Below are 15349 nucleotides of genomic sequence, written 5' to 3'. Positions count from 1 at the left end.
TCACCGTACTGAGAGAGTAGCCGAATGATCGCATGAACTTCGACGTGGGCTTTGTCCGAATTCCTCCACTGCTCACAATATAGTGCGTTTGCCATTTTGTAGTGCTGTGCGAATCTACAATTCTAAAATTTAGTGCCCTAAAAACTTCCTTAGCAAAAAACCAGTGTACACCGATACTCATGATTTGGCAGCATGGACCACAATGCATTGCAATTTTTGCAAAAAAAAAAGTATTTTTTAAATAAACCATCCACATTTCATCATCAGATCACAATAAATGTATAAATAATCGTTGTAAAGTGGTTGTATTGTTTAGGTTTTCACTTTATGAAATTGGTGGCATCACATATTTGCCATTAAAAAAAATGGGTGATTGGACTCGAATTTTAAAGAATTATAGTGGGAATTCGTACATAGACATGGAGACACAAATTACATTTAGTGTGAAGCACGAGGAGTTAAATGCTGATGCTTCTTCGGATTTAAAGGATGAGCTCAAACACCTGTTGGCTCATGAGCGCCCCCGATTGGGTGGGAAGTGTACTGTCCACCTCGGCTCAAGAGTTTTCTTTATAGTTCCATGAAGACAGACAGATTTCAAAATGTAAAATTAATTTGTCTGCATTCTACAAATATTTTAGCAACGTGCCGTTAAACAATAGATATGGGAGCATCATGGGTTTTGGACATTGTTTTTATCAGAACACAACAAGTGCACTAAATGGATCTGAAGGACACTAAATTTAATTTTGTGTTGATGATTTTTTTAAAATCTTTTTTCCAAATATTTAAAAAACATTTTCAACCCTGACCAAGTTCTTCTGTCTTGTAGCAGGAGAATCTGTGTGAGCTGCCCTCCTGGACAAAACAAGTCACATGGCCAATCTGAAAAACAGTTGAAGCATGGTGGTGGGAGGCTGATGGTTTGAGCTGAACTTGGAGCTGGAAGAGCTTGAAGAATCAAACTGTTTTTTTTAGATTAAGAAATTAGACAGGAGTTTAAATCAAGTCGCACATTCTGATCCTCCTGCTGACGTCATGGTTCAAGCCGGGGACGCTCTTGTAACCTGTTTACATGCCACCACTATCCTGCTCTATATTGGACTAATCCTGTTTGTATTTTTAGAACTTCGGAAAACCAGGCTGACGGTTTTCCAGAGAAAGCAGGATAAAAGTGTCCCTGATTGAAGCCAGACTGCAGGGTAAAGCTTTTGATGTTTCGTCAACAAGTTGATGGAAGTACCCAGAAATGTCTTTTTTTTCCTCTGCAGTTTGGCCTCTTTGGTGAGTTATCATCGGTAAACCAACCCGTACATCAGCCTCGTGGGCGTTCTCTGTCTCTGCCAGCAGCCCGAGAGGTCAAACAGATTTAACCGTGGATCTAATTTATCTCCGATGGTCGCGTCTCTCTGGCAGCAGGCTCCTCTGTAAAACGTGAAGGATTCTCTCTGCTAATCTGTAAAGGCTCCTCTCCTAGTTACACCCACCCCCATCCCCCCTCCAGTCAATCAGAAACAGATTACCGACTAAATATGACATTTATTTCAGTGTAATCCTCTAACCCAGCTGCAGCTGTTTCTCCACGTCAGGTGAGCGTCTACTTTCATCTCACCAAACTGAGACAATTCATTTTGATAATTTTCTTAATTTCTTCCCAACACATTCTTTTGACAAAACTATGCTCACAAATGTAGTCAGTTGTGCCGTGAGAACTCTTACAGGTTCCCTTTGGACTGTCAAGAAGTTCCTTCTCCTGTTCATCTAATCTAATATATCAGGTCCGGCATTTGTTGATGCAATTACTTAAAAAGCCACGCAATTCTATTACAAAAAGAACTGGCACCTGGTCTCTCTGTGGAGATTAGCAGCCAGGATTTGGTAATGAGTTGGGGAGGATTTACCAGTGGGAATAAAATATGTGTCCCGCAGCGACTGCGCTGTTTCCCCTTCCAATCCTCTCAGGACGGCAGACCGGCCACCCGTTTGGTGAGCGGCGCAGGTTTTCCAGCACCGTGCCGTCATCGGCCTTGAGAGGGTGGGGGGTGAGGGGGAAGTCACATGCCGGAGATTACAGTAACATGAGGGGCAGATTGGTTTTTTATTTTGCCCTGCTCTGAAACAGCATTCCAGCATCCTGAATGAACCGCAGTGTTTTATAAGCCTCAGTGTAACCTGAAGAATGTGAAACACAACAGTTGAGAGAATAGATGGAGACTTCCAGGTGTTTAAACTCATGAACAATGCTATTTTGGAACATGTGGTCAAATAATATACTTTAGATCACAAATAAAAGCTGCACTGATGTGTGGTGGTTATTTATTGGCAAATAAACAAGCCAAAAAAGACGAACCGTATTTTCCACACTATAAAGCGCACTTAAAACTTGAATACTTTTTAACACATGAGAGTGCGCCTTATAATCCAGAGCGCCTAACTTATTCTGGTTGTTCTTACGGATGTTGAAGTGATTTTAAGAGGAACAGAGTGCTCTGTCAAAAGGTCAGTCTAATATTTTTTTTATGAGTTTGGGTTTTACAGTGAATATGCTAATGTGGCTAACTTGTAGCGGTGTCAGACTGTGTTATTTACATTTTGCAAAAAAGGTTGGGATTTAGCGTGGTCACAGGAATGTTTGTTTTAGAGTTATCAGTCTGTTTTTATGTGTTACAAAGAATGTATTGTGAATTTGCTAACACGGCTAACGCTTGAAACACGGCTAATGCTTCTAACACGGCTAACGCTTCTAACATGGCTAAGGCTTCTAACACGGCTAACGCTTCTAACATGGCTAATGCTTCTAACACGGCTAACGCTTTCAACACGGCTAACGCTTCTATCACGGCTAACGCTTCTAACATGGCTAATGCTTCTAACACGGCTAACGCTTTCAACACGGCTAACGCTTCTATCACAGCTAACGCTTCTAACATGGCTAAGGCTTCTAACACGGCTAACGCTTTCAACACGGCTAACGCTTCTATCACGGCTAACGCTTCTAACATGGCTAAGGCTTCTAACACGGCTAACGCTTTCAACACGGCTAACGCTTCTATCACGGCTAACGTTTCTAATACGGCTGACGCTTGTAACACGGCTAACGCTTTCAACACGGCTAACGCGTCTAACATGACTAACGTTTGTAACACGTATAACACAGCTAACGTTTCTAACATGGCTAACGCTTCTAGCACGGCTAACGCTTCTAATACGGCTAATGCACCTATTTCACAAAATATAAAAACTAATTGATTTTTATCTATGACTCCACTGTGTTCTAATGATGAAAATGTGGATGATTTATTTAAAAAAAATAATTTAAACATGTTTTTTTGTTTCACAACAATTGTTCAAACACAATGCATTTTGGTCTGTATTTGCCAAAGTAGTGAACACTGATACACACTAGTTTATCTGAAAAACTTTTCTAGAACACTCGTTTTTTGAATTGTAGATTAAGACAGCACTACAAAATGGCAAACATACTATATAGTACACTGTGTTGTGAGTAGAGAAGGAATTCGGACATAGAATTAAACTACGTCGTTTGGGAGAATTTTGCAACTATTTGTCAAACGTCTTCAGAGCCATTGTCAATAAATAGTGATCCCTGTAACAGAGGAATCCGTTCAGGACATCCTTTGGCTAAAACTGTTGACTTTTTTGGGTCACAAACAACATTTCTAGTCTTACTAGCCATCATAATTATTTTGCCCAAAATCAGAACAATTGTCCCTAACCCTTGACTAACTGAACTGCAGACACTATTATGTGATACGATGCCTGAAATGTGGCTTCAAATCATTTGGATATCTGCACAATAAAGTCTTCAGGGGCACAGTTATGTATAAAGTTTTTGACTTTCTCTGTCTTTGTTGTGGAGCACAATCCCACTTCTGACACCAATGTGGCAATCTTGGAGACAAATGGATTTATTTTCTCCAGCCCAGAGATTCTGTACACAGTGTGCTTAATTAATTCTCTGCCTCATTCCAGCAAGTCAAGTTTCTTATTTGTTACTCAGCTCTTTCTCAGTAATAATATTGAAAGGATATGAATTATTTATAAAGTCTCTTTCATGGTATCCTGTAATCAGAACCAGTGAGCTTTATTCATACATCCCCATTAACAAATGAAAATAGAAATGTGCTTTCCAAAGCGCACTAACAAAAAACATAGGGAAAAATGAAATATGATTAATTAAAGCTGCATTATTGGCGGTCTACTCAACCATGCCAAATGCTCACCACCCGGCTGTACCTTCTGTGGCTCATTAAGTGCCAAAGCTGTCATTTATTTCACTGTCCTGCATCATGGGAACAGCTGGAAGTCGGCGTGGCTTTAATTCTACCCCGTATTAGAAAGGCGGTCAAGCCGCATTTTTTACCGGCAGACAGTCCATATTCACCCGTAAGGCCAGATGTGACTAAGACCCAACCATTGAGCAGAAGCAACAGCTGCTTGTGGATATTAGATGGGGTTCCCCTTGAAGCTCAGTCATCCTGGAAGAACTAGAGTAGACCCACTACTCCTTCATGTTGATTGAAGAGCTGGTTGGGGCAGTTTAATCATCTGATACCTCCCTGGATGGGTGTTTTAAGAATGTCCCACTAGAAGGAATCTTAATGGCACAGCCTAAGATTACATCCTCTTGTTATCTCCTTGAAGAAGCTAGAGGTTCCCGTGGAAAGGGAGTTCTAGACATCCTTGCTGACACTGAAACTAGAATATGTGGGGAACAGTTTGACCTCTTCAGAAACTTGGCACAGAGATGCTTAGAAAGTAAGTGTGACAGCAGGACTGCTGAATCCCAGAGGATCAATAAAAGCGTGGAGCCACAAAAATCTGAACAAAGACTTGAAACATTTCATTTGTGTCCCAAGTAAACAATAAGAGAGGCCACCATCTGCAGCAACAGCTTTAATTCTTCTTATCAAAACCCTCGCTGGCTTCACCTCTCCTCCCTCTGTGCCCTGTCATGTACCCCACCCCTATCACTGACCTTTGCTTTGTCCAGCACCATATGGTTTTTGCCCCACTGCACTCCTACTTTGGTATTGTGATTATAAAAAAAGCGTCTAAATAACCAGTTTCCAATGCTATCAGACAGAGGGATCAGACGGTAACTCCGCTTCAGCAAGTAAGCTGCTTACTGAAAAGTCATTTCCAGTCTTGGTTTTATGCAGGAAGACATCTGCTTTTGGATGAAAGCAAAATAAAATGGAAAAGCCTGGCTTTAAAGCAGATTTTCTCTTGAATATCAGTGTTAATAGGCAAGACAACTTTACACTGTGGCCTTGTTGATGCAAGTTTCACATATTTTTTGTATATGTAGAAAGAAGGACTCAGACTAGCCAGAGGTTTAACATTGCGACTCAAATTACTATTAAGCTACATTCACACCTCACATTCAAGTGACCACGTCCAAGAAAGTCTATATAAACACACATATATGTGTATTTTTTGCTTCCACGTTCAAAACTATTTCCACTAAAACAGTTTCAGCAACCGGTTGATCACTTGTCTTCATGGTCATCATCAAGTGCAGATTGGTGTCCTTCAGTTTCTCTGTCAACCTTTGAGTTACTGTTACATCCCACTTCTGACACCAACAGCTTCAGCTTTCCGTAACAGATTGACAGTTTTGTGTTATCTAAATCCATATTTAAGTGACTCTAAAGTGAATGTTTGCTTTGTAATGAATTGGAGCATTGGATTTCTCCTATGATACTTTTCTGTTTTGGTACAGTTCATTACTTAACACACCCAAGAAAATTATTTTAAGGACAAAACAAAGTGATAAACATAATTTTTTAAACTACATTTACACCTAAAAATTCACTTGTTGCACTGAAAAAACATAATTTATTTTTAAATTCTAAAATTTGTATTAAATAACAAAAAAATCCACCAATAGTGTGAAAATTTGTCTTACCAAGAAGTTGTATTTTAAGAAAAACATTCTTGTCACTACGACAGAAAATATATATATATATATTTTTAGAAAGAAAAGGCTTTTAACTTTCTTAAGATTCAGTTTTTGCTGTTTCTACCACACCTTCGTTATAAGTTTAATTAGTAATTAGTAAACAAACAAAACCTGAAAGTCGGTATTTCAGCTTCATACTTTATTAAATAATCAATAAAATAAACAACATAATCATAAAAAACAAAATATGAAAAAAAAAGATTTTTTTTCAAGTTTGTCCATCAACAGTGTCTTCACTTTGACTTTGTATAGTATAGGTGGGATGCAATATGGTAACCATGGAAACCATGGAGTGGTGCAGGCTAGGAGCAGCACGCTGGTGTCTCCTGCATTGATGCAGCGATAAACACGTCAAAGAGAAAGTTTAACTTCCTCAGGAGTGATTTGATTCTGTCATTTTATTAAAGGACATGAGAGATTTTTGTGTCTTTTGTGTCACACTTTAGACCATCTTAAAAATGGGAGTGAAGCCGCATCATATCTAATTTATCATTAAACAGAAACCAAAACAATGTATAAAAAAATAAAAGACAGAAGCAGGAAGTAAAAATGGTCTAAACTATGCGGCTGGCATGCACACTACTGCACGGCAATGCTACTACAGCTTCTTCCTTATTTTTACAGACACATATTTACATTGTCAGTCCAACTACAGCAGCATCCGGAATGACACAACTCACAGAGCTGTGCACTCGCAGGGTCAGTGGTTCACTTTTTTTTTTTTTTTTGTAGTTTTTTGGTCCACAGATCCTAGTGAAGATGAAAATTCTTCATACAGAGCTCAAGCCCACAAAAGTCCATCCATAAACTTCAGAACTTCAACACCTACTTTTGAAGAAACCTGAAGCTTCTCCATGAAAAAGAATAACGTTAACTCCGTAAATCTTGATCTAAATGAGCCCACAATCTGAGTTTGAGGAGCTGCAGCAGATCAGTGGCCGTCCTGGACCTTCTGGGGTGAGTCTCTTAAGATCCTGCAGCATTGGTCGGAGGTGCCGCCTGACTCTCCAGGAGCAGATTTGATTGGAGGATGTAACTTTGGATGAGGGAGGGAGGAACAGATGCTAAATTGAATTTTGACCCACATTCACTCAAAAACATAAGAACAGTTTTGCTTCCTGGAGGGTGACGGATCCGATGAAGCAAGAAGGAACATCAGCTGAGTGTGTGAAAACGAGGAGGGAGGGGCGGGTGTGTTTATGAGTTAGGGGGAGAGGACACAGGCGTCCTTGTGGGGCTGAGAGGAGCGATGAGCAACATGGCCGCCGAGAAAGCTGAGCATCACTCACTCGTGACTCACCGCCAGCACCCCTCACAGAGGCAGGTGCCAGCTCAGAACAGATCCCCGGGGTTGGGGGGTTGATTCCCTCGCTGATGCAAGCTGCAGGGCAACTCCACAGAGCTTACTCTGTGTGACAGGGTGGAAAGATCAAGGCCCCACTGCCAGTCAAGAAGTACAGCTGGAGGGACACTACTACACCCCACCGCCACCGTTGCCATAGTGCTCAGCTCCCCTCAAAGTGGTTTCAGCTGTGCTAAACACATAAATCTGATGGAACTAGGAGGAAATTGACGCACTAAAAGCACCTGGCTCCCGCTGATTTTCAAAATAAACTCCACCAGCAATCCATAGTCCAGCTTCTCAGAGGGTCTCGCCTCAGCTGCGTCGGGGGTACATTTCATTTCAAAAACGTTTAGTTCAATGAATCTGTTTCTGAATAGAGAAACTTCAGCCTAAGAGCTGTTCGTAGAATTCAAACTTACAGATCAGATCCATTTATTGTATTATCCGCACTGAGAAACACTTAAAATTCTTCATTGAAAAAAAAAGAACGACTGTATAGTTCGGTGTGCCTTTATATGTTCAGTAATAGACCATTCATTGGCGTTACATCTTATAATCCGGTGCGCCCTATAGAATTAATTTTATCACATTTTTGTAGATGAGGACTGCTATAGAATCACTAACTTCAAACTGCAGTTGAAAGCCATCAAGTGTCCTTGAACACAACATAATCTACGATATACAGACTGCAGCTGTTCTTGACTCAGACAAAAAAAGGGGGAAGCCTGTGTAGATAAAAACGGTGGTTTATGTGTTTGTCAATCCATGAATGATTCAGCTTTTACCTTCCACTTCCATTTTCTACCCAACATGTCGAAAACTGCTAATTTTTTTAGTGCTTTTTAGAAAAAAAAGTTTTAATTGTTTTATATCAAAGGGCCTTCAAGGGAAAAGAGTAAATTCTTTCTTCACATTTTTGGTAAAAGATGCAGCAGCGGGAAGATATCATCCAAGTTTGGAGCTGCAACTTGTCAAAAAGAAAACTTCAAAAGATGGTCTGGATGGACCTTCAGGAATGATCTAACCTCAGTTCTCCGAGGATGATCTCCTGTCCTGAAGGAGTGGATGGAGCATGAAGATGTGGTAATGTGTTTCTCCTCAACTATGACGAAAATATAAATGATTCACTTCTCATAATAAAATAGATGTTTATAAAAACTAATTTTCTATGTGAAGTACAATCTTCAAATTTAAAGTTCGTCTCACTGGGCTTTCTAGAACACCAGAAACATTTACAGTTCTTGGTTTCGTAAGGCGATTTGCATCTTGTGTTTTTGGACATTTTGAATAAAAATATTGGTGATTTAGAATATTTTTTTTAACTCACCTAAAACTATTTTCAGTTTAAAGTGAGAAAAATGTGGGAGATTGGAAAAACAAGACTTGTTTAATTCTGGTCCACACCAGATTTCATTTCCCATGTTGGCAGGTGTGAAAGCTCATCTGAACTCTGGCGCGGTTCACTTCAGTGTGAACACAAACAAGACTTTCCTCAAACCACTGAGAGGAGGAAGAGCCAATGGTGGAAAAGAGCTGTTGATCGTGTTATTATAAACTCTCAAAACAGCCAACAGAGGAAAAACTTGAACTATGTGATTTTTCTTCGGTGGTTCCAGTTTTCAGTCCTTTCCTGAGTTTTTGAGTGAAAGCAAACCAAACCAGATGAAACGGAGGACATTTATCTGCATTGGATTTGAGTTACAAAGCACCCTCATTTGGGACTCATTCCAGACAAAAATGAGACTTTGCAAAAACTCCCTGTGGATTTTAACACATAGCTGTCAGGAAAAATGTTGCCAATTATTACTTTATCACAAATGTGCGTCTCCAACTGGGTGCAGTCCAGCGAAATACTTCAAACTAAAGATCTGAACCACTAGGGCGCCACTTTGCAAGTCTTAGAAAAGGATGCCGATTTAATGCTGCGATTCTGAAAGGCAAATTCGGACCATACAGCTGTTCAAGGAACATTTGGCAAAAATCTATCACATAAAATCTGAGTTTTCATTTTTTTCTCTCTGGATTAGACATTCTTTTACCAGACATGTAATCAAACTGCTAATTTTTGAGACGATAAACCATTTTATTAATTTTTTTAAACTTTCTAATCTGACATTTGGAAGCTGGTTTGCTATGGAGCCAAATCTCTTTCTAACTCCTCACACTTTGACTCATCAGGAACAAGCAGACATTTACACACCTTCCCTAAAAGTCTCTCGGTGACAGAAAGAAGGGCAACGCTCATTTGTCGTTTTTAAGGCCTGAACACGAACGCTCCACCAAGGAGACAGGGAGCCGCTTGACTGTCCTGCAGCCCAGGGGGTGGGGGCAGAAGCTGGGAGTGGGGAGGGGTTCTGCTGATAATCCAATAATCTCATTACCAATGTGTGTGTGTGTGTGTGTGTTGTCGACATGTTGCAGGAAACAAAGGAGGGGGGTAAACAGCTGATGACCCTGGCTGCCTGCCACCACCGTGCACACACAGACGCACGCCGATGCGACACAGATAGTTTACCCCTCCCACACTAACACACACACCCCCACACACACACACACACACACACCCACCCACACACACAAAAGGCCCCTGCAAAATAACCGTGTGGTTTGTGGTCCCTCGGAAGCTGCAGCTGCTCCCGTCTCTCAGAAAAAGTCCAGAAGTCAGACTTCTCTGGTTTCGGAAGAAAAGATATGCTTCCTGAGCAGCTGAGACGACTTAGATCAAAACCTGGCATGGGGGCGGGGCCCTGATGGAACAGGTGGACCAAATGGTTACTTGCTTGCTGTGAACTCACTTTGATGGAGGAGAAGATGTCAGAAATACAAATAAGTTCCCAAAAGTGTGAGTGTGAAGATCGTCCAATTAGGAGCCTGGAAAAGAATCTGCAGGCAAACATGGCGGTGGAAAGGGGGAGGGGTCAAAAGAGACCACCTCATCGATCCAGAACCCGGCTATAGTCCTGAGGGCCACAGCCGCCTTCGCTTTTGAGTTCAGCGAAGACTTGCGTGAAGAAGTGCGGGTCGGCGTTGATGCGCAGCATCTTGGCGCTGGTGGCGTTGATGATGGCGAGGCAGCGGTCCCAGAAAGCCTCCTTCCCCGCCTCCACCAGGAAGGGCTTGAGTGGGTACGAGATCTCGTTCCCCATGTAGGAGTAAGACAGGTAGAGGCAGGTGAGCAGGATGGCCTGCAGCTCGTGCTCCGACGCCACGACATCCCCGTCCACCACGTCGCGGCACAGCATGTAGACGAACACCACGTTGGCCGGCGTGACGAAGGCCTGGTCCTGCCAGCCCTGCAGCAGCAGCGAGCGGTCCACGGCGCGCAGCCACAGCACCGGGTCGGCCGGAGACAGGTGCTTGAGGCGGTAGCAGCGGCAGCATAAGAACTCGCCCAGGCAGCGCAGGAGTTCACTGGTGGAGGCCTGCACGATGACGCGCTTTGGGGAGGAGCTGCCCTGTGGGACCTTCTTCACGGAGGACAACTGATGGGATCTGCCGTGGCCGTAGGCGGGCCCCTGACCCAGCCCGAGTCCGTATCCGAGCCCCAGACCCAGTCCTGCTGGGCCCTCGTAGTTGGAAAGGTTGGCACAGGACAGAGACTTCTTGACATTCTCGCGGTTCAGGTGCAGCAGCGGGTCTTTCTGGTAGATGTTGTTGTTGTTGTTCAGAGAGTCCGCGAGGGCCACCGGTCCACCGGAGCCCTTCTTGGGGTGGCCGCTCTTCTTCTTGGTGGAGGCCACCAACCGCTTCCAGGTGAGCGCCGGCAGGAAGATGGACTGGCCTCTCTTCAGGCCGCGGTCCTTCTGGGTGTTCAGGGAGCGGCTGCTCAGGCTGGGGTAGTGGCTGAGCGACCCCGGGTGATGGTGGTGGTGGTGGTCGTAGTAGCCTGGTTTACGGGCGCCCGGCGACAGCGACAGCACGGTGCCCATGGTGACGCAGAGAAGGCGGTCACACCAGAAAAACACTGTGACTGTTTACTTCTCAGAATTCAGAGGACAGCAGATGACATGACGAGCTGATGGAGACAAGAGAACATGCAAGTTTACCACCATGACTGGCAAATACAATTTTATTTTCCTGATCATTATTTTCAGAGTTAATTAGAAAAATTTGCAACTTTTGCAGCAGAATATAAAAAAATATATATCACAGAGGATCAAAAAGTTGTAACTCTTTCTTAGATAAAACAGGAAGAAAATCTTTAAGAGATTTAGAATTAGACCCCACTATCCCTAAAAACTGTCCAAACCGGATTAATTTGATCATTAAAGGTTTATTCCATTTATATAAAAACAAATGTCAGTTCTGAGAGACATTTATGCTCAGAAACATTCAAAAGCTGAGAAAAAATAGATAAAACAAAGAATGAATCGGAAAAAAAACAAATAAGATTACAGCAGCATATTAAAAGGCGAACGCGCTGAATTTGTTTTGTTTGTTGCCACATAAACAGCCACACGTGACCTTCCTTTCGCGCCTATCTCACCTGTACTGTGTGTTTTCCCGCAAAAATGAAGAATATAGGAAGAAGGGCAACAGGCGCGCGGATGATTCAGAGCGTCAGTGCGGAGCGGCGCCTCTCCAACTGCCGCGCGGCGGTCATGATGTGCCTCAGTGCAGCGCGGCACGCGCGCGTGACCTCCGCGGTAACTCCATGACTGAACTCAGAGCTTTTTCTTCAAAGCTGTTCAGCGCATTCCCATCTCCCCTCCGACGCGCACGCGAGCACAGAGACTCCCCCTTTTCCCCGCACTGCTCTCTGGGACGCTCCGCGCGCTCGCAGCATCAGCGGTTGAATGAGTGCCGCTCGCACGCGCCGCTCAGACCCCCGAGCGCGAGCTCATTCAGCAGCCAGTAAGCTCACAGATCGCTCACAGCGTGACACCGCCTCCCACAGGCCCCTCCCACCACACGCGCAGACAGAGACAAGAGTTTTTTCTTTTTTCTTTTTCTTCACAAAAATGAAATAAACAAAAATAAAACGATTTTTTTGGACAGATTTATGTTGAAGTGTTCCAAATAATAAAAAAATAAAGCTGAATATTATTAAAAGTAAAAAAAAAATACCGTCAGTTAAAGTATCAGACAAAAACAATGTTTTTAAAAAGTTGACTCATCAGAACAGAGGGGTTCAGACTTTAACTAAGCTACTAAAAATACTATTTTTATATATTTATAAAAAGAGTCACAATAAAGATGGAAAAAGAAGTCAAAATAAAACATTATTTCAACAGTATCCATTCTATAGTTTTGTTATCAGATGTTTTTAATAAAATAGCAGGATAGCATAACAGTTTGGATCTCATCCTCTGAACTGACAGTGTTTACTCTGAACACTGATCAGACTCTTCAGGGTCCGGTTCATCACGATCAGAACTAGGCTGAGCAGCTCTGCTGCCTGAGGAACTCTGCTCCAGGAACTGAGCATAAAGCAGAAGGGACATCATGGAGGATGTGAGGGAGTTGTCCTCTCAGGTGAAACTTGAACTCACCTGGACACCTGCTTCAGGAAAGGAGGTGAAAATGGAAGTGAGAGGAGTTTACTGCAGGTCAGCCGGAGTAAGCTCCCCTCACATGGTCTCAGGTCAGCCCTGGTTATGCAACTGTCTCCATGACTGCATCTTGGATTGTGGGTCATGCAGCTGCCAGAACTGTGGAGCATAAGAGGATCAGATCGTTTGGAACGGTGTCTATCAATCAGCTGATCATTTCCTTCAAGCTGGAAAAGTTTCACTGATCTTGGCAAGAAAAGAAGCAAAAAAATAAAAGAAAAAAATGAACAAATTCAGATATCCTTTAATTATTCTTAATTTTTTTCTTAATCATACAATGCTATAATTATAAATTGATAATGATCTTCAGTACAGACAGCATATGGTTCATGATAAGGTTGTACAGTTAAACCAAGATGAGCCTTTCAATAGGCATTTGATTTATCTGAAAATGAGGAAATGCCACCTCCAGGGCAGCAGAACTCTTCTGTAAGCGAACAGAAACCCCCATTCTCAAGAGGATCAAAGATCTATTGCTTCGACCAAACCAGGGGAACTATCGAAGGAAACCACCTAAGTATCAGACCAGGACCTGAACCAGAGTCTGGGTCACACCTTCAAGAGGGGATTGAAAATTTTTCTTTTGGGTTTATTCAGAAAATTCAGAACATTTACATCGAGCATTTGAGAACACACTGAATTTAACACATGCTTACCTAAGACTGTTCACACTGGAGAAGCAGGGAGGGGCTTCCTCTTCTTTTTCTACTGTTTACTAGCACATGTCCACTACCTGCAGCTAGATAAGGCTTAATATGAAATGAAGCAAATCTTGCTCCAGACTCCAGATTTCAGATTGCTTCCCTACTCCTACATTTAGCCCTCCAAGTGGAGAGATATGGAAAAATAGTCTCTTCAAATTTGGATATTACTACCACTTGATGACGTCATCGATAGTCTCCGGTTGCCTAAGTTAGCTTGTAGCTCCTAGTGCTTGGAAAATGCACATTGGTTTTAAAACTTTAAAAAGTTTTGAAAAAACAAAAACTCAATAAATGTAGACTCATGCCTCAAAGCACACTCATGTGAAGAAATATGTTTCTTCTCCTCACCACAAGCGTGACGCGGTTCCCCGTTTTGGCGGAAGGATAGCCTGCTTAAAAAAAACACTTTTGGACACCAAATGCCTCTACAGTTGGAGCAATAAGGAGGAGCTGTGTGGAAGGGCGAATTATTTAACTCAGGAGTGTCAGACCTTATCTGGCCTCCCAGATGATTTAATCTGGCCCAATCTTGAAGAAAAAAAAAAATGATGTTGGGGGGGGGGCAAGTTTCTAGCCCATTCCTGTAGCGAACTATGGTTCTTTAAAGGATAACCAAACAGGGCAGTTGGAGGCCGTTCTCATCCCAGATTTGAAAAATGGCTAAAATTGGGCGGGGCTATTGGAGTTCTGTTGGCTGGATTTAATGCCAATTGCAGTCAACCTTTGTTCACTAACTTCCAAGATCACCAGAAAGTTGTACAACCCAGTAGATTTTTGACAACTGAAGGCCTTCAATTCATGCTAAAGCAAACAAAACAACAACTGACTGTTACAGAATCAAAGATAGGCGGGGCTTTTATTCTGGAACTGGAGAGCATGATGACGTCAAACATCTGGGACTTACGCCAGTTGACCAATCACAAAATGAAACTGTAATGTCTGGTTTCAACCTGTAGGGGGCCGCAAACAGACTGTTTTTGAAAATTTTTTCAGGAATTGAACACGTTTATTTTAATTTGACAAAAATTTGGCAGTAACCAACAGATGGCGCTTCTAAAAACCCCATTTATAGGGGTCAACAGTCAAAAAAAGTGGATTTTGTGATGGGTTACCTATTTAAAAAATGTGCAATTCTGCCACTAGGGAAGCAAAGGAAACTCAAGACCAGCATAATAAGAGATCAAGAAATAATTATAATAAACAATGTAATAGTAAGTGATTGGGTTTCTAGGTTGGCTGATGTATTTTTTTAACTGAGAAAAAAAACAAAAACAAAAAGTTTATTTTGCTATTTTGTTACTGGTCTGACCCTCTTGAGATCTGACGGTTCGGACCAAAATGAGTTTGACACCCCTGGTTTTACTTTGAACTTGAGTTCAATTGCTGCACATTTTATACAGAGAGCCCAAAAATGGTTGTAGAAACTTGTTTATCTACGCATGAATTCAACAGTGTTTTGAATGCATAAACATTTACTTGTCATTGGAGGTGGCTGCTTTAACATGAGCTGCTGAGGGGGATGTGAATGTAGCTTAATAGTTCATTGTGATACATCTACAGATTGAAATCAGTTCATGTTTACTTCTCCAAACCAATTCTGTTGACCCCACACACTCACACACACACACAACACCACACTAAACTTATGGGCAGTAGTTCAGGTTGTGCTCTAATCTGGGTTATTCTGCTTCTCAGGGATTCCTGGAGAAGAAGGATCTCGGGACACTGGGGATTTAGGAGAGCTGTGACATGCAGATCAGCT

The 15349-nt window shown here is 42.3% G+C and overlaps 1 protein-coding gene and 1 long non-coding RNA gene across 2 annotated transcripts; both read right to left on the bottom strand.

The window, feature by feature from the left end:
- Nucleotides 1-6110: 6110 nt before the first annotated feature.
- On the bottom strand, nucleotides 6111-12388 carry si:dkeyp-92c9.2 (uncharacterized protein LOC571482 homolog). The gene is made up of 2 exons (XM_024258928.2): nucleotides 11818-12388; nucleotides 6111-11346 (listed from the first exon to the last, which is right to left on the bottom strand). Exon 2 carries the CDS (start codon nucleotides 11258-11260, stop codon nucleotides 10265-10267), a length of 996 nt encoding a protein of 331 aa, XP_024114696.1. The 5' UTR covers nucleotides 11261-11346; nucleotides 11818-12388; the 3' UTR covers nucleotides 6111-10264.
- Nucleotides 12389-12576: 188 nt separating this feature from the next.
- LOC118597869 lies at nucleotides 12577-13063 on the bottom strand. The gene is made up of 2 exons (XR_002917450.2): nucleotides 12824-13063; nucleotides 12577-12751 (listed from the first exon to the last, which is right to left on the bottom strand). It is a non-coding gene; the product is annotated as an uncharacterized LOC118597869 (long non-coding RNA).
- Nucleotides 13064-15349: the final 2286 nt, after the last annotated feature.

This window comes from Oryzias melastigma, linkage group LG11 (genome assembly GCF_002922805.2).
Source record: "Oryzias melastigma strain HK-1 linkage group LG11, ASM292280v2, whole genome shotgun sequence".
NCBI lineage: Eukaryota > Metazoa > Chordata > Actinopteri > Beloniformes > Adrianichthyidae > Oryzias > Oryzias melastigma.
This window is presented reverse-complemented; position numbering and strand designations above follow the sequence as displayed.

What these genes read in the sequence shown, in the direction of transcription:
- si:dkeyp-92c9.2 (XM_024258928.2), bottom strand. Translation starts at nt 11,260, where the DNA reads ATGGGCACCGTGCTGTCGCTGTCGCCGGGCGCCCGTAAACCAGGCTAC.